The following is a 22,602-nucleotide window of genomic DNA, read 5'->3' as shown; positions in this document are numbered from 1 at the left end:
TTTCCATAACTTACCTTTCCCTCAAAAATAAAATAAACAAACTCTCTCTAATTCTCTTCCCCCAAAATTAATCAAATCCGTTCAATTACTCAATTATGTACGTTAGTTCTCATGTCGATCAAGTAGTAATTCAAATTTATTAACTATCAAATTAGGGAAATTAAATTGCTTTAGACTAATGAAATGAGGGTTTGAAGAAATTTTTGAGAACGAAAAAGGGAACACGCCTGTACAAACTACATGGCATACATCCAATAGAATTGACGGGGAACGGACCTGCTCATGGATTAGTATCAATAGAATACTTTGGGAGGCTCAAATGCATGACAACTAAGTTACCAAATTCTTACTTTGCTTTACAAACATCACTGTATAATAAGAATTGATAAGTTTGCGCATGGATCTGCAATTGTGACGGAAATTGAGATGAGATAATAATGGATGAGGGTTGAGAGATCTCGCTTAGTACTCCTCTCGGATTTTAGGAAATGACCGACTCAGTTGAAACGGGTGGTCCGGTGGTCTGAGTGGTGCGGTGGTTAGTCTGGCCGGTGATTGGTTGGTGGTTCGTTGGTGTGGGTAATTGAGAGATTTATTAGATTCAATTAAGATTAAGATGGAAAATGAGAGGGCCTAGAAATGACAAGGGCATAATGGTCATTTATGTCCATGATTGAGTAAATCATGTCCATGAATGAGCATGACCCAAATATAATAGGCGAAATTTTTATACGTGTCTGGGCCGTATCACTAAAGAAGAATTTTAGTTTTTGTTTCCGAAAAGGTTATATTTTGGAATAGAAATTGAAATTTAATTCTCAATATCTTGTTTATGTTTCATTCTCGGAATTAAGCTATTTTACTACAAGGCAGAGAAAATAAAAATGGTTCAAGAAGTAAATGACATGATAAAACTTCAAGGACTTTTTATGACAAATTCTTCTTGTTTAAGATTGTCTTAATTTAAGACGGTTCTCACACCTGAATAAAATAAAGGTGAAAATAACAAGAGGTTAACAGACGTTTTATAAGACAATCTTAAATAAGACCAACAACATTACCCCATTGCTTCAATGGCTCCCGCAAATTGCAGGGTAAGGAGGGGTCGGATGTACGCACCCTTACGCCCAAGATGAAAATTGCGTCGAGAACGGCTACTTCACAAGAGAAAGAAGCGCAGCCACTTTAGTAAGCCATTTTTGCTTTACTCCATCATAATCCAGAACCAAAGAGTAATGAATCTTAAACAAGACCAACTATTTTTAAAATTCGATGTCATGTATGAGCTGCGCGCCTATACTCCTATTAATTACTCCGTACTCCATAGTCCATACTATTCCATTCCGATTATGGGAATGCCTGAATGCTATCATCTTCAGTAGATAATGACTCAGTAGATAATGAAATTGAAAGCTTATTGTTAGATTCAGCTCCCCAATTCCGATTACACTTCACCTGTTTTATGATACATGCTCTTAGCCTCTTATCCGGTCCAGGAGCTCCAATATAGGCCGCGCATAGTTGTGGCTTGTGAGCCATACAAAATAAACTTCATTGACGACTTGGCATTTTAAGAAGCACTAATTCTAGTACTCCCTCCTAGTCGCTCCTTTCTTCCTCCTTCCATTTTGCACAAGAAATAAGGAAATGATATTGGACCACACAAAACACTCTACCCACATGTATAATGAATTTGGACCACACAAAACTTTCCGAAAAAGGAAAGAGGGAAGAAAATCCGACTACCATGAGAAGGGAAGAGGGAAGAAATGAGCGACTAGGAGGGAGTATATAAGACGGATCTTACAAAACTGCGCAAAGTGTCACAAAAACCTAATTAAGTGGCTTGAATTGGGGATGCTTCCATTCTTCCTAGCAGAAATTATTTTCTATCACATGACATCATTCATGATGCCGGAAAGTACAAAGTAAAATTCAGAGGAAATGTTAAGGAAAATAACCGGTACCAGAAATGTCACCACATTAAGGGCGAAAGCGACCTCATCTCTGTTCCATTGCCATTAGAAAGGTAGTACATCTTCTTCCATTTCTCCTCTGTGAAAACTTCTCGGCGGATGAGTCTTTGCCTGTTATTAGCACACAAAACCACGAAACATATCGGTCAGGCATCACACGCTGTTTTAACAGATGCTCCAGACTCACAAATTTTCACAACTAAGGAATACGGAAGATTAAGTTTGCATGCCTTAGATTTGTCAATGCCTAAACAGTCGTATACCAAGTTAGCAATAAGCTGCAGCCAACATTGTATATCTCCGGACTACAGCAGTGCTTATACAGATAAAAGCACATAGAAATAGAAAGCACACCTGGCGTAATAATGGCAAACGACTCCAGCTTCATCTAGAGAGAAACGAGGGAAATCAACACGAGCACCATCAGGTACACCGGGCAAATCTTTGCGAAGCTTCCCCACTGCAGTGGAGTGTGAGAATGCACCAACCATCATGTCGTTATGTGTCATAGGTCTGAATGCATTTACCTGTACAAAATGCCAGCATGCTTAAGAAAAAAAAAATCTTATAACCAGCATGCTTCGGAGAAAAAACTTGATGCTAGCATTTACATGACTTGAGAAAATCAATAAGCCGGTAAAGAGAGGGAGGGGGAGAGAAAGAGAGATGGCATTCTAACCGTTGCAAGTTCTCTAGCATGAACAGGTCGGCAAGATCGAGGTGTTACAGCCTCCTGGTACTCGCTGAAAGTAAACCAGCTATTATACTGCAACGAAACAAAACAGGTCGAAACTATGAACATGAATATAAAGGCAATAATGCAAGAAGGACTATCTTAGAATAAATTCAATAATTATTGGCAGCAAATTAAATCAGATAAAAACACTAAAGCAATTGCACAAATGCCTTACTTGGTCAATTGCCAGCAGCACAGGAACGTCTTTCACAAGTGATAACTCCTTACGCAAACGGACCACCACTCCAACAGCTGCATGAGTTTGAGTAATTCCCTTTTGAACCAGATCAAAAAGAGTTGAACCCTCAGGCATTGTAATGGAGTCTGCTCCCTTGAAATATCCCACACCAACACCTTCCCCCAAAGGAATAGGATCATTTACTTGACAAGAGAGTTGTTGCAAGCGGGATTCATTAAATTTGAGGAAATCCTAAAACAGAGTGACATGAGTAAAAGTTTGTAAGTTGTAACGCACATAAATATGATAAAATTAAGTTACATGTATTCTCATTTTCCAAGTTATGAGCTGCAAAATAGATCTGAGAAATCTTCTCCTTCAAGTAGATGCGTTGACGGTTGAACGCACCAGAGAGAGTAAATAGGTTTCAACTTCTAAAAATTATCAAGGACTTAAAGAGAAAGTACCTTGAGAATATTTTCAGCCTGAAGAGGGGTATCCCAGAAACCAGTTTCTGGGTTTTTGTAGAAAAATCCACCATGGGTCCAGTCACGACCTCTAGGGACATAAAGCACCAGCCAACCTTCATCACGAGCCCAGTGAGCAAGCATTGCAAGTGCAATACTCTTGCCACAGCTACGAGGACCATCCAAGACAATCTGTTTTTTAAGCTTTGGAGCTGCAAAAAATCATAAACGATTAACGTAATGCAAAGTGTGACAAAAGGCAACAGCAAGGTCAGCACTCAGCATCAACTTCATGTATGGTGATAATAGGAAAGGCATGAAGATAACAATAAGATACTATAGGATTCAAAGTACCATATACTATTATACTCCCTCCATTTTGGCCATATGTTTACCTAATCCATTTTAAGGTGTCTCATTCATTTGTTTACCTTTCTATTTTAGAAATGCTTTTCATAGGTAAGTTAATCACCCACATCCATCTTTGTCCACATTTCATTCAATAACAATATCTACAATTGGTCTCTCCACTTTCCTTGGTCTTTGTACCAAAACCAAAGGTAGACAAATGACAGGGATAGAGTATCAGTATCATACACAAATCAACTTCTAGTAATGACAAGGATAGGGCAAGTTAAAAGTTAAACCAATACATGTTCCGACAAAGAGAACGAATACGCAAAAGTTCTCCTCTTTCCTTAAGTATAACGTGTATATGTAGTTGTCTTTTTTGTATCAGCATGTTCCCTTGATTTGTTTAGTCACGCCCACAGCTAATTTAACACTAATTCAAATCAAATACAGAGTATATAAAATGTACTTCTTCTGCGGTGGGATTGGGTTCCCTTGATTCACTTAAGTCATTTCCACGGCTAACTCAACAGTACGAACTCAAATCAAATACGTAGTATATAAAATGTACTTCTCTTATGCTGTGGGATCATGTTCCCTTGATTCGTTTAGTCATTTCCACAGCTAACTTAACACTAAGAACTCAAACAAAATACGTAGTATATAAAATTGAGAAACGGTGTGGAAAGAACCTTTAGAATTGGGAGAAGACCAGGAAGGAGGGTCAACAATCCGACGAAAGTTATCACGAAGATCAAGAAAGCTCTTACGAACAAGCAAAGCAGGGCGCATGGAATCCTTAAACTCCTCAAGCATTCCCTTTGGAAGGCCTTCAGGCAAAGTAGCATTCAAGTCGTCAATTACAAAACGAATGTAGGAGCACGTATCGCTGTGCGTGAGAAGCGAGAGAGACGGAGTCGACGTAAAGAGAGGTGCTCCATTGGGCCCCACATCCAATGCCTTGTTTTTTTCATCAACCTTCAGCTGCCGAATTCGCAACTGATCACCTTCCTCGGCCACATCCACCTCCGCCGATCCTAAACCGTCTTCGTGCCCCTTCGACATCGGTTTTGGCGCCCCCTTCTTTTTCTGAGCGTGTTTAAAAGCATAATGCCGACATTGGTTTCGCATCCCCATCCTCATCCCCGTCACCGTCACCACACGCTTCCACATCTTTATCAAATCAACAAACTGAACCCCCAAAATGAATCCCTAAAATTAACCCTAAGACAGAGTTCGGGAGCTACAAATCACCATTTTCAAATCAGAAAATTGAAATAACGAATCGCAAATCCAAATTCTTAGCTTAAAAATTAACAAATAACATGAAATTCTAGAATTCGGAACAACGAATAACCTAATCAATTACAAATGTAGTTCAACTAAAAACAGATTATTGAACAATGATTCGACATTTCGAGGCAACTGAGATTATCGAATTAAGTTCAACTAAAAATGAAGTTCTAATCTAAAGAAGTTAGATTCAAATTAAGTCATAGAAGGTGTAAATTATGCAGAAGAATAAGAAAACATACTTGAATTGAATTGGATTGAAGCGCGGTTGGATCAATCAATTGAGGATTTTTGCTTAAACCCTAGAAATTGAGTCTAATCGTTTTGTTGATTTAAGTTTGTTATTGGGCTATTTTCTAAACGGAACTAAAACGACCCAATTGTTATTTCATTTTTTATTTTATTTTCGGATGACGAGAAATCCGCATTCGTTACCTTCGAGACTTCGAGTAAGTTTTCTGTAAAACGGTTTTATAATATACTCCGTAGGCCGTAGCGTTGTAAAACCATACCTCATACCAAAAGACTTTAGAGTGCACTTATTATGGAAAGTGGTGATTGGTGGAAGTTATTTTAGTGTGGTTTTAAGATAAATAATCAACTGGTTTACACTAAATCAGTAATATTTATGTAAAACGGTTTTATTAAGGGTGGTGATTTTCGCAGTACGAATTTTACTCATTGTAGTACACTTTGACCATTCTACCCCTCGCATTTCTCCCACCCACCAAATTTCTTCCCCTCTCAATCTTTTCTATCCTTCCCTCCGTTCCACTATCTTTGACAACTTTGTCTCCGAAATCAGTCTCGGTCCAAGATACGCAATCACACGCGTGCCATGTCACCGCACCGACATAGGGAGCGTACTGTGAGGCCGCGACCATGGTGACGGAATTTTGGTTCATGATTTAAGTGGTGTTTTCGATGTATTGTCTGAACCCTAAAGATAATAAAATTAAGAAGTTAATGCGTATGAAAATGAAATTGGATTTTATGCTTTTGTTAAGCAATTAAATTATGCAGCATATTGATTCATGCTCTCGTAAAGCAATTGGATTATGCGGCATATTGGTGCAGTGAGTTTAAGAATGTTATTATCAATTATGTTGATTCAAGATTTCAATAATAGCAGTTATGGGGTCAATTGTCGATCTGATTTCAGAGTATATTGCTAAGGAATGTTCGACGGAGGGGGTGGTGGCTGGCCAGTCCTGATTAGACAGTGATCCGGCGGTGGGAGTCTACGGTGGTGGTGGTTTGAATTGGGTGGGTGGATGTTGAGTGATGTAGTACGTGTACTGCAAATCCTTTGTCTTGTCTATTTTTTCAATTAGGGATAGATAAATGGAAAATAATAGCCAAAATGTACTGTAATGAGTAAAATTTGTACTGCGAAAATAAATTACGTTTATTAATAATTGTTGGTTACCTCCATATCACCATATGAATATTTATGCATTATAATTAAAACGGGTCGAATATACTTTACGGCAATAATATAGTTGTTTTTAATCTAATAGCAAACATAGTATCTAAAATGAAATTTATACATACATTTATACAGAGTACTCCGTATAATTTCCATGTACATGTTTATTTTCTTACAAGTTTAACATCTGAAACCAAATCATTGATGTTGTCAAATTTATACTAGTTATCGTGAAAAAATATTTTTTTTCAATTTTTTTTAAAAAGATGCAATTACAGAATGTCGGGGCTCTATGAACTTTTATTACATCCATAATTATGCATATAAAATACAAATCATATAACTAAAACTACTACTAGCACATGGAGATAACTGCGTCGAGTAACCAATGCATGTCGATAGAGTAGTATAGATCAGGCACGAGCTTCATCATCCAACTAATCAGCCATGCTAACAAATCTTGTTGGTCATCAAGACGATTCATGTGCCGAAAGACAAGAACAAGATGCACTTACGCCACAAAAAGCGTAAAAATATACTCGAAAATTCACGCCACAAAAACCTTGCCTCTAGCGGAGAAGATTTTCCTACGTCTTGGTGATCGACCTCTAAAACCACAAAAAAATGATCCGATGTTTGCCTTACAAACGAAATATCACAGCAAAAACAGCTATACGCCTATACTGCAGTACTCTCTATTCTATTTTCAGATTACAGAACAATCTACACTGTCATATACAGTCGGTACATTATTATTATCAGTATGGTATACAAAAAGAGACAACTCCTGTCGCGTGGGACTGTACAGTTGTATATACTATCGAACCAGGGATGTTCTAACGACGTCTAGGAGCAAAGCAAGCTACATAGTTCTTCCAACCTTGCTGCTGAGACGTAGTTTGAAGACAGAATTCTGAACTTGTCATTTTTCAAACATGTCAAAGTCGTTTGCCCTCCGCTTTGAATTGTCTGCCATCAGAATACACAGCATTAGCAATGACAACCCCATACATCGAAACTCGACAATGCACGAAGCAAGAAGTCAGTTCAAGACGGAAACAGTGCTTTCTTTTCCAAACTCACTCCAAAAAAGTCGTCAGTTCAGCTCGTATGGATCCATTATTCCCTTGGCATCAAAACTTCCCTTACGAACTCCATTTACACGAAAAAGAAAAGTTCACAAAGACGGAACTTGATATAACTATTTTGGTGAAATGATTTTTTTTATAGCTAAGGTCAATTCTTTTATACTGCAATGTAACTGAAACATTTTATTTAAATTTATGCCAGTTAAAGCTTGTTGTACATTTTACCTTACAAGTCGGCACTTTGATGTCACAGACCCACTTTCTCGAAGGCACACAGTCAACATATTGGCACCAAGGGCAGTATTTGGTTGCATTAATGCCATAGAAAACTGCCAGAAGAAGACCAGATACCCTTCACACAAGCCACAATCATGTTAATTAGGCCTAATTCCGCAATTGATGAGGGAAATTCACGAACTGACTTATTATTGCAGCAAGTAAAAAAAAAAAAAACTTACATGAGGAGAAGCAAAACAAGAGAGACTGTTCTCAAAACAGGCTTGTCTAGCATCTGCTTAAGAGAGACGGACTTGTTTACACCGTAATCAAAGAGGCCTTTGTGTAGAGCTGGCTTCCTAAGCTGTGGAGAGAAAAACAAGACACATCCTATGAGGAACCCCGACACAAATCCTGCAATGTTTGAGAAGTTGTCGACAAAGGGCAGAAGCCCGATTGCAAAATTGATTGCCAGGACCAAGAGCAGTTCTGTCACTGCCTGGATCTGCACATGAACACAGTGGATGTTGTCAGTCAAACACCAAGGCAGCGATATTTTTGAAATCTAATGTATACTCTCCATTTTTTTAAATGCTTCGATTATACCCATGGACTCCGTGAATAGTTCTTTAAACAAATATAGGTACCAATGTACTATAAATTGGAATTATACTGTAAAGATTTGTCATGAAGAAATGTTTACTACCGAGTAAATGATGATTATTTTAATGTCCGGACTGCCAACAGATTACTCTGTGTTGTCAGTTATACGTGCTTAAATGAACCAATTCAAAGAGGCTGAATGGGTTACAGCATTGAATATAACCTTATTTGTGTACAGTTCCCAGTCTCGAAGGAGGCCTGAAAAGGAAGCACCTATCAAGCCGAAGAGAGCACCGGAAGAGCAAACATTTGGACTGTTTTGGACGAAGAGTGAGGCCATCAAACTACCCACAAAGGCAGACAGAAGATAGATGATTGCAGTCCTCCCTATTTGAAAAAAAAAAAAAGAGGTTAAATTCATGTCATTCCAAATGTTACTGAGGCTGAAATCTAAGTGTGAGGAGAAGAGTTTCTACATGGTCCATATTTCCGCTCAAGGTTGATCCCAATGAAGATAACACTGGCGAGGCTAATGACGAGGTGAAATGCACCAGCATGCAGCAAAGGGGAGGAAAACAGACGCCAGATTCCATGACCCTGAACAGCTCCCATGCGATCCAACCTGAAATCATGAGAATGTGGTACATAATACACCATAGTTTTAGACTTCAGTTTAGTACGATATGTAACAAGCCAGCTAAGAAGAGTCTGCATTTTATCGTTTCAGATCAAGTTTAAAAACAAGTAAAACATTTGCCATTTACTTGAACATACATACAAGCATTAAAGGTTGTGCACATACGGCCCTTCATGCTTCAGGGGAAGACAATCAGGTAAAGTTGTTTAAAAATGTCACCATCATAAAATAAACAGAAAATTACCACAGGAACCAGTGAAATCAAGGCTAGGTCAGTCTGTATCGCTTCAGACATCACCATAGCATACTCTAAACCCGTCAAACAGGTACTAAAAAACATATTCCTACAATACTAGCGCGTAAATTACAGAAGTTTTCATCCTTATCATCGCTTTTCAGCCACTTCATTATACTTCGTAGGAATTAACCTTATTAGGGCAACATTGAATCCTGAAGTTGGTAACTTTACTGCACAGACCAGATTACCAACTGTAGGCCACTAACCGAAATCATCAAATCCCATAATGGCCGAAATGTGATAGACATTGTAATCAATACCCGTGATTCAGAATTGGGACATGACAATTGAGTAAACTATATACACCCCACATAATATCAGTTGATGAAACCAGAAAAAGTTTGATTCTTAGCTACCTCATTTCAGCTAATCCAGTTAAGCATGAACAAAATGAGGGTTTTCGTATGAACGCACGCTAAAGGTCAAGATGTTTCAACAGCTACTGTGATTACTAAAAGTAAAACATTGTCATTCACATCCTCAAATCCACAATTCAATCGGAACGAGACTGATAAACCCTAATTCAATACATCCAACAAAAACTGTAACACCACATTGCAGGAACACATTCAAAACTAAAATTATACTTCACATACTAAACCACCATCAAAATTTCAATCAACAAACACCTGCATTTAAACCCAAATTCAAAACACAATCTTTTCGCTCAAACAAAATCAAGAACCCTAATTTATTATCACCCAATAAATTCAGAAGTATACAATTGTACTTCACATACTAAATCAAGAACCCTAATTAATTATAGATTAAATTCAAAACGCAATCTTTTGCTCATACGAAATCAAGAACCCTAATTCTTCACCACCGAATAAATTTCAAAACTCGACAAATCGAAAAAGAGAGAGACATACACAGAAGGAGAAGGCCCAAGAAAAGGGTTTTCAGCAAGAGGTTGAAAAACCATTAAAACGCAGTCTCCATGTGATTTAGCCCAACAACTGTTCATCACTAAAGTACTAAAGAAAACCACAATGTGAATGAACACAAACAAAGAAACCACCCAAGTTGTTTCTTTATTCTTAGAAATCGAACCGAAAAACGAGATCTTTTGCTCTTCTTGTTCTCCTCCATCATTACCAATTACAGTTTTAGCTGCATTATTCGTACCAAGAAACTCCTGGGATTTGCTTAAATCGATCAGAATTTGATGTTTCTTTGGAGAATCCATGATTTCTGGTTCTGGGTATGGATTAAAGTTGAGTTCTTTAATGGGTTTTTTTCTGGGAGAGGAAGAGAAAGATGATTGAGTGATCAATTTTTAGGGTTTATGAGGTAATGATTTGGGAATTTGTTGGGGATTTAAGGTTTGGCGGGAAATGGTGTAACTAATTCTTGGCTGTTACAGCTTACAACTTATAGCTGCCAGCTGGAATAATGACTAGTAAAGGTGGAAATGAGTCGTGTCGGGTTTGTGTAATGTGTTATGTTTAGTCATCGGATGATTTGGGTATGTTGAGCCGATGAAGAGGTTATGTTCTTGTCTGAAATTGAAGGCATGGCTCGCGGCCTCGTGGGTGGCGAGCTTTTTTTATTCACAAGTGAAGTTAATTTTACGATTTTTTTTATTTTAATTTTCATGAGTATCATTATTTCAAATTCATTCAGCAACCTAAATCATTGGGTGCTCAACTGTACATAGTATATCGTGCTCATGTAGAACAGAAGTGAATTAAAACTCAAAATGGAAGTAAAATAGGAAATTTTACTCCATTTTATATAGAAAATTAACAATTTACATATTTTAATTTGCCAATTACCAAACAGTCAAACTAGTTCTACTAATTATAATATGTCTGTTAAACCTTCTGATGAAATATGTCATTTATAATCTACTTGTACTGAAATTAATCTGCTAATTTCCATCTGACACTACCAATTGAATCTTACAAATATAACATGTTTCCTAATTTATAAATTACACTAATTTTTCTCTTTTTCTTTTCATCATTTTAAGCTTGCGAGGGTGAAAGCAATATACTTTGAGAGTAAACTGATAAAAAGATCATATTATTGAGAGTAAATGAAAGGTTATTACTCTGACAAAGTCGCAATACTTTTTGTATATTTAGTTTCTTAACAAGAAGTAATGTATTTGAACAAGCAATAATACTAATTTTGTTCCTTAGCATTTTTGTCTTTTATTTTTCTCAAGTAGATGGAGGTTGACAATTTGACCAGCATGTAAGTCTTGTTTAAGACGAGCATTACCCGTCTTAAGCTTAAGACAAATCAAACACTATTGCATGGTACCATGGTGGTAATAAGACAAAACTTTTGACATTTTTAGATAACTTGTCATGTGATTTGATATGAATTGACTCATCTTAAGTTTAAGACAAATAGTGATCGTCTTAAATAAGAATTTGTATTGACCAAATGACTTGCGTATTGATTCTCCATATTGTGAATATACTAAAGTATTACTACATCTAGAATTCACATGATCTTAATTGATCTCGTCTATACATGTCAATTTCAACTACCAAAATCTAATTTAACCGAATACTTCAAATAGTAATTAATGTTTAAACAATAATATGAGTAGAAAATATCGCGTAAACAAAAACCGTCTTATGCGAATTCAAAAATAAGTTTTCAGTCAAAATGCACCTAAACCCACACACCAATGTGGTCCTAGGCCTTTGGTTTCATACAAAGCGACACGAACATATATACAATCCATTGACACCATCACGGTCTGAATATATGTTTTCATTATTAATACATATCAGGCAAAATTATCAATTTTTTTTATTAGATTATATTGACATTGTTTTCTTAGGGATATTACAGATTTAGGTGAATTAACCAAACACCTCTTATTTTCAAACCTCGATAATTATTCCTTTTAAACCTAGAGCCTAATGGATGTATATATCCAACAATAAAATTGCGGAGTACCAAAATCAAATGTATATATAGATCCACTGGGTATCAATAATCTATTTATCCAATAAATTCGAGCGATTATTTTAACAACAAACGAAACAAATACGACCCAAATTCATAAACTCTAAATAACAACAAGTAGGATCAAGTATTCCCAAGTTTTAATTATTCCTATTAATTAACAAGCCATAGTCAACTTAATATAGTTAAGTAGTCTCCTCATGTCGGTCATCGCTTAAGAAGTTAGTTTATGACTATTTTTTTTGGGGTGTTGACCAAAGTATCCTCTACCGTCTACCCACAAGCGATAGCTGAGACAATTTTTTCCGAGGTACTAAAGACAATTTAATAGATAAACCCCTTATAAGTTTGACTTTTTTTATTTACAAGAGTAGGAATCGAATTTCTAACCATTTATTTAAGAGATGAGAGTCTTATCAGCCAACTTTAATAGGAGTAGTTAGTTTATGACTAATCAAATGGAATATTCTTATCTTGTAAGGGTTTTTTCTTGTTCCCCGAAATTAATACGTTATAATAGAAGAAAAATTGGCCGAAAGCATTAAATTGTGCGAAAATGACTTAGATGTAAGAAACTATGCAACGACAAATTGGTGGAATGAAAAATTCAAAACCTTGTAATCTAAGAAAGAGACCTTCATAAATACTCCCTCTCTCGCTCATTTGTTTACCTATTAATCTATTATTACGAGTAGATGTTTAATTCATTTATTTGCTTTTTGAATCGAAAAAAAAAAATATGATTAATACTCGTATAATTATCTAATTGCACTATTCTTCACATGTCATCCATTAACTACAACGATAAATAGCCACTTGAAATATTTTACGCTAAGGCTCTATTTGATAAAACTAACTGAAAAGGTAGAATTTGAAATCGAAAAGGAATTAAAAAGCAGAAAAAAGGTAGTCAAGGCTCCAGTTTTTAAGACGACACTTTAGGTAGCTTATTTGACCAAAATTTCAGCTACCTGATTTTTTTGCACGTGTTTGGCAAGTAGCTTATTTGGTCAAATAAGGTACCTGAAATGAAATGCTACCTCAGGTACCCCTTTATTCTATAATATTAAATAATTTTCATATCCTTTTACGTCATTTTAACAAAATCAGTTACATTTTCAGCTAGTTTGTCAAACACATTTTTATATAATCGATTCCTTATCACTCCTAATTTTCAAACTACCTTATCAATTACCTTTCGAGGTTTTCGTTAGCTTTTTTCGAGTTTAAGCTACCTTTTTAGGTTTCAACTACCTTTTCAGGTAGTTTTGCCTAGCTGAAAATTAAGAACTGATAAGGTAGCTGATTATTATAAAAAAGTGTTTGGCAAACTAACTGAAAAGGTAACTGATTTTGATGAAATAACGTAAAAGGTTATGATAATTATTTAATAGTATAAATTTAAGTTTTAAAAACGGAAAATTAAATCAAATCAGGTACCTGAAATCTCAAATGCTATTCTAGGTAGCATTTCATTTCAGTTAGCTTATTTGGTTAAATAGGCTACTTGTCAAACGCTTATAAAAAGATAAGGTACCTGAAATTTTGGTCAAATAAGCTACTTTGACCAAATCAGGTACCTGAAATACCATGTCAAACGGAGCCTAGAAGTAAAAGTAAATAAGCGGGACGGTGGAAGTAGGTAATTGGGCACTTGTTGAGTTGTTTCCTTAAATGAATTACACTAGTAGTGCGTTATTTCTACTTTCTAGCAACATTTAGTCATTTATGCCATCATTCATTGCATTAAGCCGTTGACTTTTATTGAGAATTAAGGTTGTTTGGTTACCCACTAAATAACACTGGAATTTAAATTTATGAGAAGTGTAAAATTAATATATTGTTTGGGTACCTCAATTCATATGAATTGAAAGTTTCCATGAATTTTAATTTCTCCATAATGGAGGAAGTTGTTTTACCTAGGTCCCCCTATGTAGATGGAAATGTTTACATGAATTGCACTTCCTTCGTGACAATCAAACAATATTTTCTAATTCACATGAATTCTGAAATCGTGTATTTTGGAGTACTTCATAGGCAATAAAATATAAGAGAATGATAATTATATTGAATGACTTGATTATAACAGAGAATACAAGATGTATATATATACTACAACTAATAACCTAACCTAGAGAATATACATAAGATACAAATAATAAGATAAAGATTACATCCTTGAGAAGCAAGGCAATATAAAGATTACGAAAGATAATATACAAGCTACGTAATATAATTAGTATCCTTAATACGCCCTTGCAAGTTGGACAATCCGGAGGATAGACCAATCTTGGATAACAACAATTCGAAACGGAGCCGGGGCAAAGGTTTGGTAAGAGCGTCAGCTAACTGATCGTTGGTGTGTACATGCTGAACGCGTATCTCATTTTTGCGAACATGTTCTCTAACAAAATGAAAGGAGATTGCAACATGCTTCATTCTAGAATGAAATACCGGATTTTCTGAATAATGGATTGCACCCATGTTATCACAATAGATGACGGGAACAGCAGAACACGAAACCGAAAGTTCCTGCAATAAAGAGCGGAGCCATAAAAGCTCAGCTGTCACGTCTGCAACCGCTCGAAATTCCGCTTCAGTGGAAGAACGAGCAAGTGTACGTTGCTTCCTAGAGACCCACGATATAGGGTTTGAGCCAAGGTACACAATAAAACCAGTAGTAGAGACACAGTCATCCTGATCACCCGCCAAATCGGCATCGCAAAAGGCATGTAAAGTAGGGGGGGTGGTATTATGCAATCGAAGGCCAAGATTAAGAGTCCCTTTAAGGTACCGTAGAAGACGCTTTAACGCAGACCAGTGACACTCCTTTGGAGCATTCAAGAATTGGGCAAGTTTGTTGACAGGGAATGCTATGTCCGGTCGGGTTAAAGATAGGTATTGAAGTGAGCCAAGGATGGCGCGGTATTCAGTGGTGTTGGCAATTGTGGGACTGTCTGATTTGGTAAGAGGAGGGTAAGGAGTAAGGGGTGTGGAAGCAGGTTTACAATCAAGGAGGTTGTAACGGGTAAGAAGGTCAGTAATGTATTTGGTTTGCGTGAGGAGAAGACCACGGGAAGTAGGGGTGACCTCAATACCAAGGAAGTACGACGGCGGTCCGAGATCTTTTAACGAGAAACGGGCATGAATGGTATTTAGAAATTCGGCAATGTGAGTAGAGGAAGGGCCGGTGACAATTATGTCATCGACGTAAACTAGAAGATACAGCGAGTAGGATGGCCGAGTAAGATAGAACAGAGAAGGATCGGATATAGAGTTAGTGAAGCCAAAGGAAGTGAGAAAGGAGCGGAGTTCGTTAAACCAAGCGCGGGGCGCTTGTTTCAGACCATAAATCGCTTTATTGAGCTTGCATACATGAGTGGGATAGGTAGTATCAGTGAATCCAATAGGTTGAGACATATAGACATTTTCGGAGAGCGATCCTTGTAGGAAGGCATTGTTGACGTCAAGATGACGAAGAGGCCATTTATGGGTAATAGCGAGAGAGAGAATCAGCCGAATGGTGGCAGGCTTGACAACAGGACTGTATGTTTCATTATAATCAATCCCGGGTCTTTGGTGGAAACCTTTAGCAACGAGGCGAGCTTTAAATTTATCGATTGAATTATCCGGTTTGTACTTAACTCGGAAGACCCATTTGCAGCCGATAGTATTGAAGGAGGGATTGGGAGGTACTAGAGACCATGTATTATTGGCGAGAAGTGCTTTGTACTCGGCCTCCATGGCATCACGCCAACGAGGATTGAGTAGAGCCTGTTTAACCGTGGTAGGAAGAGCAGTGGGAGAGGATTGAAGAGAGGCAGTCTTAGCATACTTGGGGTTTGGTTTAATAATGTTATTAGAGAGTCTAGTGACTACACGACTAGATGGATTAATAGGAGGGGCAGGCTGGTCAGAATCAGTAGTAGCAGTAGGCTGCACTGTAACAGTTGGTTGAGGAGTAGCCGTAGAGGGGGTGGCGGTGGCAGCTGTTTCAGGGGTAGAAGAATCGGTGGCAGGGGCAGTGGAGGAAGGTGGATGAGACAGGGGCTGGTTTGGTTTGGCTGGTGATACAGATGGGTTAGAATCGGGAAGGAGAGGGATGGATAAAGAGCACCAAGTTGTGGGTGTGGGGAGAGGCGAGGGAGAAGTAGAGCTGAGAGAGTGAAACGGAAACGTATGTTCAACAAATTTGACATGACGAGAGGTATAAAGACGATTGGTAGCGGGATCAAGACAATGGTAGGCACTTTGGGACGGTGAATATCCGACAAAGACACAGGGAATAGACCTAGGGGCGAGTTTGTGAGGCGTGTATGAGCGAAGCCATGGGTAGCAAAGGCAACCAAAGCTCCGTAATTTGGTATAATTAGGCTGTTGTTTAAAGAGTTTGAAAAAGGGAGAGGTATTATTTAAAGTGGCAGTGGGCATGCGATTTATGAGGTAAGTTGCAGTTGTGAAAGCGTGAGGCCAGAGTGTAAGAGGCAGATTGCCGTAGGTCATGAGGGCAAGACCGGTTTCGACGATGTGTCGATGTCTACGTTCGGCATAACCGTTGTGTTCCGGAGTTTGGGGCGGTGAAGTAAGATGAGAGATGCCGTGAGAGCCTAAGGTGGATGTTAATTTAAGATATTCACCACCATTGTCAGAGTAAACTTGAACAATGGGAGTATTAAAATATTTTTCAACAAGAGCGCAAAAACGAATGAAGGTAGCGGAAGTATCAGACTTTTTTTGAAGGGGATAGAGCCATGTGTATTTGGTGAAATGATCAACAAACACAACATAATATTTGAATTTATCGTAAGACAACGTAGGTGAGGTCCAAACATCGGAATAGATTAATTGCAAAGGAGCCGTAGTAGTTAAAGTAGAAATAGCAAATGGGAGCTTGTGGCTTTTATTGATATCACAAGCATTACAATTGTCTAAATGAGAATGCTTAAAAGGAAATTTAGCAATATTGCTAATAACATTAATAACTTTAGAAGTAGGGTGGCCTAAACGATGGTGCCAAACAGTGGAAGGAAGAACAATGCTTGGGCAGGCTTGAGGTGGAGAGAATGGGCACCAAACGAACAGACCATCTCGCTTAATTCCGTGGAGAAGAGTTTGTCCGGTCTTGATGTCCTTAATATAGCAGGAAGATGGTAAGAATACAGCCATGGCATTATTGTCATAACAGAATTTAGGAATAGAAATAATATTGCGCGAAATTGTAGGTACATGTAGTACATGATTAAATTGCAGAGTAAAGGAGGAAGTAGAGTAAGAAAAAGAACCTATATTTTGGATGGGTAGAGAGGTCCCGTCTCCAATTATCAAATCATCAACGCCGTCATACGGATTATGAAGAGCAAGTGTATTGAGGTCACTCGTGATATGGTGTGTCGCACCACTGTCAAGAAGGTAGGTATGAGGTTCGGCTGGGGTGTTGGAAGTAACATTATTGGCTTGAGGTTGATTGGTATAGCGACGAGCAGGTAATTGAACATTCGGGAATAGACGCTTAAAGTCCCTGCAAATTTCAAGATAATGTCCAGGGCGTTTACACCACTGGCATTTACCTTTGAAAGGAGCAGGGGTGTGGGCCGAGGAAGGTGAGTTGGACATAGTATTGGGAACTAGGGCAGGGGTGGAGGGACGGGGGAGAATACCGGGAGAGTTATTGGGTGTAGGATAACGACGGGTTTGGGAGGTCTGGGCATAATGAACAGAGGTGGGTAAGTCAGTGGATGGGGTAGCAGTAACAGGTTTGGAGGTGAGGTCATGATTTAATATTTTTTCATGAAATGCTTCAAAAGTAATAAGAGTGTCACGAGCACGTACCGCATCTATGACGGGCTTATAGGAATTATAGTCAAGACCCTCGATTACCTGTGCGATGATGTCCTCTGGATCCATAGGCTTACCCATATGAGCAAGCTCATCCGTGCAAGTCCTAATGGCTTGCATATAGTCAGTAGCGGACTTGTCGCCTTTAGAGATTGAACGAAGACGGTCCTTGATTTGCAAGATATGACCGCGAGATGTATTAGCATAAGTATTGGTGAGAGTAGTCCAAACTTCATGAGATGTCTTGGCTTGGAGAAGAAGAGGGGTGATAGACTCATGAATTGTGCCGAGGAGAGCACCTTTTATCAATCGATCTTGGCGAATCCAGGTATGGTAAGCAGGATTCGGGATTTCCTTCTTTTCAGCATTGGTAGTAGTAGCTGCAGGGCAGGGGTATGTTCCATCGACATACTTGAAGAGATCGAAGCCAAGCAGAAAATCTTCGATTTGTGTGGCCCATGAGCGAAACGTCAACGGTTTGAGTTGGATGACTTGATTGAGATTGAGAACAAGGAAGGGAACCAAAGGTTCATGTGAGTTGGGGATAGTTGAGCCGTGTGCAGCCATGAGGAAAAAAAATTGAGAAAGAACGAGGATGAAGATGAGAGATTTAGAAGTGGATCGTTATGCTCGATACCATATAAGAGAATGATAATTATATTGAATGACTTGATTATAACAGAGAATACAAGATGTATATATATACTACAACTAATAACCTAACCTAGAGAATATACATAAGATACAAAGAATAAGATAAAGATTACATCCTTGAGAAGCAAGGCAATATAAAGATTACGAAAGATAATATACAAGCTACGTAATATAATTAGTATCCTTAATATAAAATTCCTACATGCAACCAAACAACTCCTTAATATAAAAATAAAAATTATATATATGAAATGTAAGTAATACTCTAGTTGTTTGGTAGATATAACTTATAAGTATTGGAAATTCTTAAATTTTCGATTTACATGAACCAAGCTATATTTACTTGATCTTATAAATTGGACAAACTCGTTTTATTCACCAAATAAAAATCATGCAATTTTCGGCTTCATATTAAAATATTACATCAATAATTCGCCTAGCTCAAATTTTGGTTCAACTAAATTTATGAAACTTAGCTCAATACTTTCCACATATTTAAAGATGGTGAAAAAAAAGTCTCATATTCTTGTCATTTATTTGAATATTCTATTCGCAAGAAACAATTACTTTTCACAAGTAATCACTATTTTATTACAAGGAAATTTATTTTAAATTATTTGAGTTTTATTGTATTTATTTAAATTTTTGTATCTCACTAAACAAATAACTATCAAAAATAGTTACTTGTACTTTCATATGAGCTTTGCCATATAAATTCAAGAAATTAAGTTTTACAAAACTACTATTACTTTTCTTTTTCCCCCCGGATAAAACCACTAAAACGGTAAAGCTATGTCTCATGAATTTTAAAGCTGCTACATTTTCGGGAGTTAAAGCTGAATTTAAGGGAGTCCCGAATGGACCTGTTTATAATGACTATGACAACTTGGCAATATCTTCATATCTTGTGGTTCTAACATCTAAGTATCTAACTCACAAACGTATATACATCTATCTCTCTAAAATAGTAGGAGAAATCTCTCTGATGGGGCATATTCTGCACCGCTGACCAAGTCAACACACTGAGCAAGGTCAAAGATATCCACAGCAAGTCAACGACTTAGATAGCCTAGCCGATGCATACCATCGGCCTGCCACCTGGGTCTCGGCGTGACAACCTTCCAGCCGGGACACACATCCGCGTACTCATATCCAAGACCCCTCGGCGGCGAGTCAACATTGTCCGCCGGCCTGCCATAGGTCCCTCGGCCGAGGGGTAGATCAGTCTTTTCACCTGCTAGCCACTTGGCCACTTGGCCACTACGTGACAAAAGGTGAAAGTCTATAAATACTCCTCAACCTTCATTGAGGAAAGGCTCTCACAATTATAACCTAAATACACTATTCATCTGGTAATATCTCCCTTATCTCTCTACAATATATACCTAGCCAAGTTACACAGCTTGATCCTTTAAGTTTACTGACTTGAGCGTCGGAGTGAGTACGCTTGGCACACAGCCAAGCCCTCAGTTCGTTCATTGTTGCAGGGAAGGCCGCGAGGGACGATAGAAGCAAGAAGGATTCAACTCAAGGCATTATTCTACAAGCCACGGGTGGTAACTAATCACAGCTCTGGAATTATACCCGGAACAATTGGCGCCGTCTGTGGGAAAAGACACTAGAAGCTAGTCACATTCATTCCCAAAACAAAAAAAAAAAAACACAAAAACCCACCCAAAAAGCTAAGAAAATGTCGAAACAAAGAAGAGGTGTTCGTGAATCGACGAGCCCCTCCACCCGGATGATACCTTCAACAATACCCTCGAGTCGAGCAGCCCTCCACCGGCGGAGTAATCCAACCGGAGTTCGGGATGCCGATAATACCAATCTTGCGCCGCCGCGACCAACCAGGTCACCATCATGGGACATGTGGTTGACATAGCAAACCTGAAAATGGTCCTGGACCTAATTAGCAATGCGTCTCGCTCACACTGTCACACCGACAAGAGCGGCGGAAACCACCCAGGAAGCCAGGGCCCAAAACGTGACTCCGAGAAATCTGAACGGAGCACTAGGAGAAGTTGACCCAGTCAAGACGCCGGGGGAGCCCAAAGTGGGCGCGGTAGACCTAAGTCCTTCCCACACTCGCGGAAGGACAGCGTCCCCGCCACACGAACGAGGCACACCCCAAAGGAGCCAGAGGAGTCCGACTCAGCAGAGTTGGAGAAGGAGTCATAGTCGAAGAAGGAGCCCCTCCCGCTGCGAGGGGAGAAGCCAAGATAGGGATGCGAGGAGCCGATCGCCACGTGTCATTCAACACGTGGTCAGGCAACCCCTCAACGCCTACGTCCTAGAAGTCCCGGTGCCACCCAAGCTCAAGTTGCCACCGATTTCATACAAAGGAGATAGTGATCCTTCCGACCACGCTGAGGCTTTCGAGTCTTACATGTCGGTATGGGAGCAGCCCGATGAGGTCTGGTGCCGAGTCTTCCCAACAACTTTGCATGGGATGGCTCAGAGCTGGTACAAAGGGCTTCCCGACGGCTCGGTGTACTACTTCGCCGACCTAAGGAACGCCTTTCTAGCCCAAAGACTCTTGCAATAAGAGAAGGGTCGTGGAGACGTCGGACCTCCTAACTATCAAACAGGAGGGAGACGAGTCTCTGCGGAACTATGTGAAAAGGTTCGACGGAAAGGTCCAGCAAATTCGAGAAATCAATCCCGAACTGGCGGCCTTCGCACTAATGAAAGGCCTCCCGAAGGGAGATTTAAAAAATGAGCTCATCAAGTGCGGAGGCCTAGGTTTGACGCCGAGAAAATTGGCCGACCAAGCCATCAAGGTAGAAGACTACCACAAGACCCGGGTAGGCCCCAACGAGGCTGAGCAATCAGAAAGGAAGAACCGCCGGGAGGTTAACCCGAATGAAAAACGCCGTGACAACAACGGGTCACGGTCTGACGAAAGACGCCGTGAGAGTAACAGGCCACGGCCAGAAAAGTCTGCCAGAAAACAAAGCTCGGCGGATGCCGGGAGGAGCTGGGGGACGTACTACAAAAAACGGTACGATGATCACACCACCCTAGTCGTGTCGGCAGCCGAGGTCTTCGCTTTGAGCAAGAACGAGGGCCAGAAATGGGAAAGGCCCCCTAGGCCGAGGAGTGACGGTGACACGAGCCAGTACTGTAAGTACCACGGCCACACCGGACACTTAACCAACGATTGCCGACACCTGAAGGATGCCATTGAAGAGCTAATCCGGACAGAAGCCGGCAAGTATGTTGCCGGGGCCAAAAATCGACGCCGGCGGATCGAATAGCAAGTCCGCCTCGAGCGGATAGGAGTAGTCAATATCGTCATCGGGGACAACGAGAGCGGCGGATCCGCTAATGAGCACAAACGGCCCCAGGATGAACCTTATCCGGCCATCAACTTTGTGCCCAACACAAACGACCCCTCTCCCAAAGATCCCAGACATGACCATCGGACAAGGGGACTACGAGGGAGTCGCCGCCCTTCATAGCGACCCCCTTACAGTCCGCCTAGACATAGCCAACCACCTGGTGAAGGGGTGCCTAATTGACACAGGCGCCTACACGAATGTTATGAACAGAGAATGCTTTCTCGGCCTCGGTCTGAGGATTGAAAATTTGAGCCCCTGCACCAACCCGTTATACTGACTTTTCTCGGGGGCGGCTACTGGTACCCCACGGGGTCAATCGGTTTTGCGGTGAGGTTCGGGAAGGGAGGTGCGCCAAGAACGTTATGTCTAAATTCGTAGTCATCGACGGTACACCTGCCTACGACGTACTCATAGGCCGGATCACTTTGAGCGAGATCGACGCCAGTAATATCCATCCGGGCCCGACATTGATGTATGTCTCGGACCGGGGGGAGGCACATAAGCTCATCTCGGAAAAAGAGGAAGATCCCGGTTTGTGGGAGATTCACGCTAACGGCCTCTCCGCGACA

General features: G+C 39.6%; 2 protein-coding genes across 2 annotated transcripts; both read right to left on the bottom strand.

The window, feature by feature from the left end:
* Positions 1–1,821: 1,821 nt before the first annotated feature.
* Positions 1,822–5,374, bottom strand: LOC141604887 (uncharacterized). Its single transcript, XM_074423439.1, has 7 exons — positions 5,244–5,374; positions 4,401–4,951; positions 3,358–3,569; positions 2,888–3,142; positions 2,656–2,742; positions 2,331–2,503; positions 1,822–2,087 (listed from the first exon to the last, which is right to left on the bottom strand). The coding sequence occupies exons 2-7, from the start codon at positions 4,879–4,881 to the stop codon at positions 1,976–1,978; spliced, it is 1,320 nt and encodes a 439-aa protein (XP_074279540.1). The 5' UTR covers positions 4,882–4,951; positions 5,244–5,374; the 3' UTR covers positions 1,822–1,975.
* A 1,331-nt stretch (positions 5,375–6,705) lies between these two features.
* Positions 6,706–10,795, bottom strand: LOC141607049 (inactive RHOMBOID-like protein 8). The gene is made up of 6 exons (XM_074426421.1): positions 10,145–10,795; positions 8,814–8,959; positions 8,561–8,724; positions 7,977–8,239; positions 7,744–7,870; positions 6,706–7,399 (listed from the first exon to the last, which is right to left on the bottom strand). Exons 1-6 carry the CDS (start codon positions 10,459–10,461, stop codon positions 7,277–7,279), a joined length of 1,140 nt encoding a protein of 379 aa, XP_074282522.1. The 5' UTR covers positions 10,462–10,795; the 3' UTR covers positions 6,706–7,276.
* Positions 10,796–22,602: the final 11,807 nt, after the last annotated feature.

Source organism: Silene latifolia, chromosome 10 (assembly GCF_048544455.1).
Source record: "Silene latifolia isolate original U9 population chromosome 10, ASM4854445v1, whole genome shotgun sequence".
Lineage (NCBI taxonomy): Eukaryota > Viridiplantae > Streptophyta > Magnoliopsida > Caryophyllales > Caryophyllaceae > Silene > Silene latifolia.
Note: the sequence above shows the minus strand (reverse complement) of the source record. Positions and strands in the feature narration are given on the sequence as shown.

Bases quoted from the DNA above. Each gene is read 5' to 3' on its own strand.
- LOC141604887 (XM_074423439.1), bottom strand. From the start codon at position 4,881: ATGTGGAAGCGTGTGGTGACGGTGACGGGGATGAGGATGGGGATGCGA. The intron at 3,143-3,357 runs GTACTTTCTCTT...ACTCTGTTTTAG, and splicing joins AGGCTGAAAATATTCTCAAG to GATTTCCTCAAATTTAATGA. The intron at 2,743-2,887 runs GTAAGGCATTTG...GTTTCGTTGCAG, and splicing joins TGCTGCTGGCAATTGACCAA to TATAATAGCTGGTTTACTTT.
- LOC141607049 (XM_074426421.1), bottom strand. From the start codon at position 10,461: ATGGATTCTCCAAAGAAACATCAAATTCTGATCGATTTAAGCAAATCC. The intron at 8,960-10,144 runs GTATGTCTCTCT...TCATGATTTCAG, and splicing joins CTTGGGCCTTCTCCTTCTGT to GTTGGATCGCATGGGAGCTG. The intron at 7,871-7,976 runs GTAAGTTTTTTT...GCTTGTGTGAAG, and splicing joins CTTGTTTTGCTTCTCCTCAT to GGTATCTGGTCTTCTTCTGG.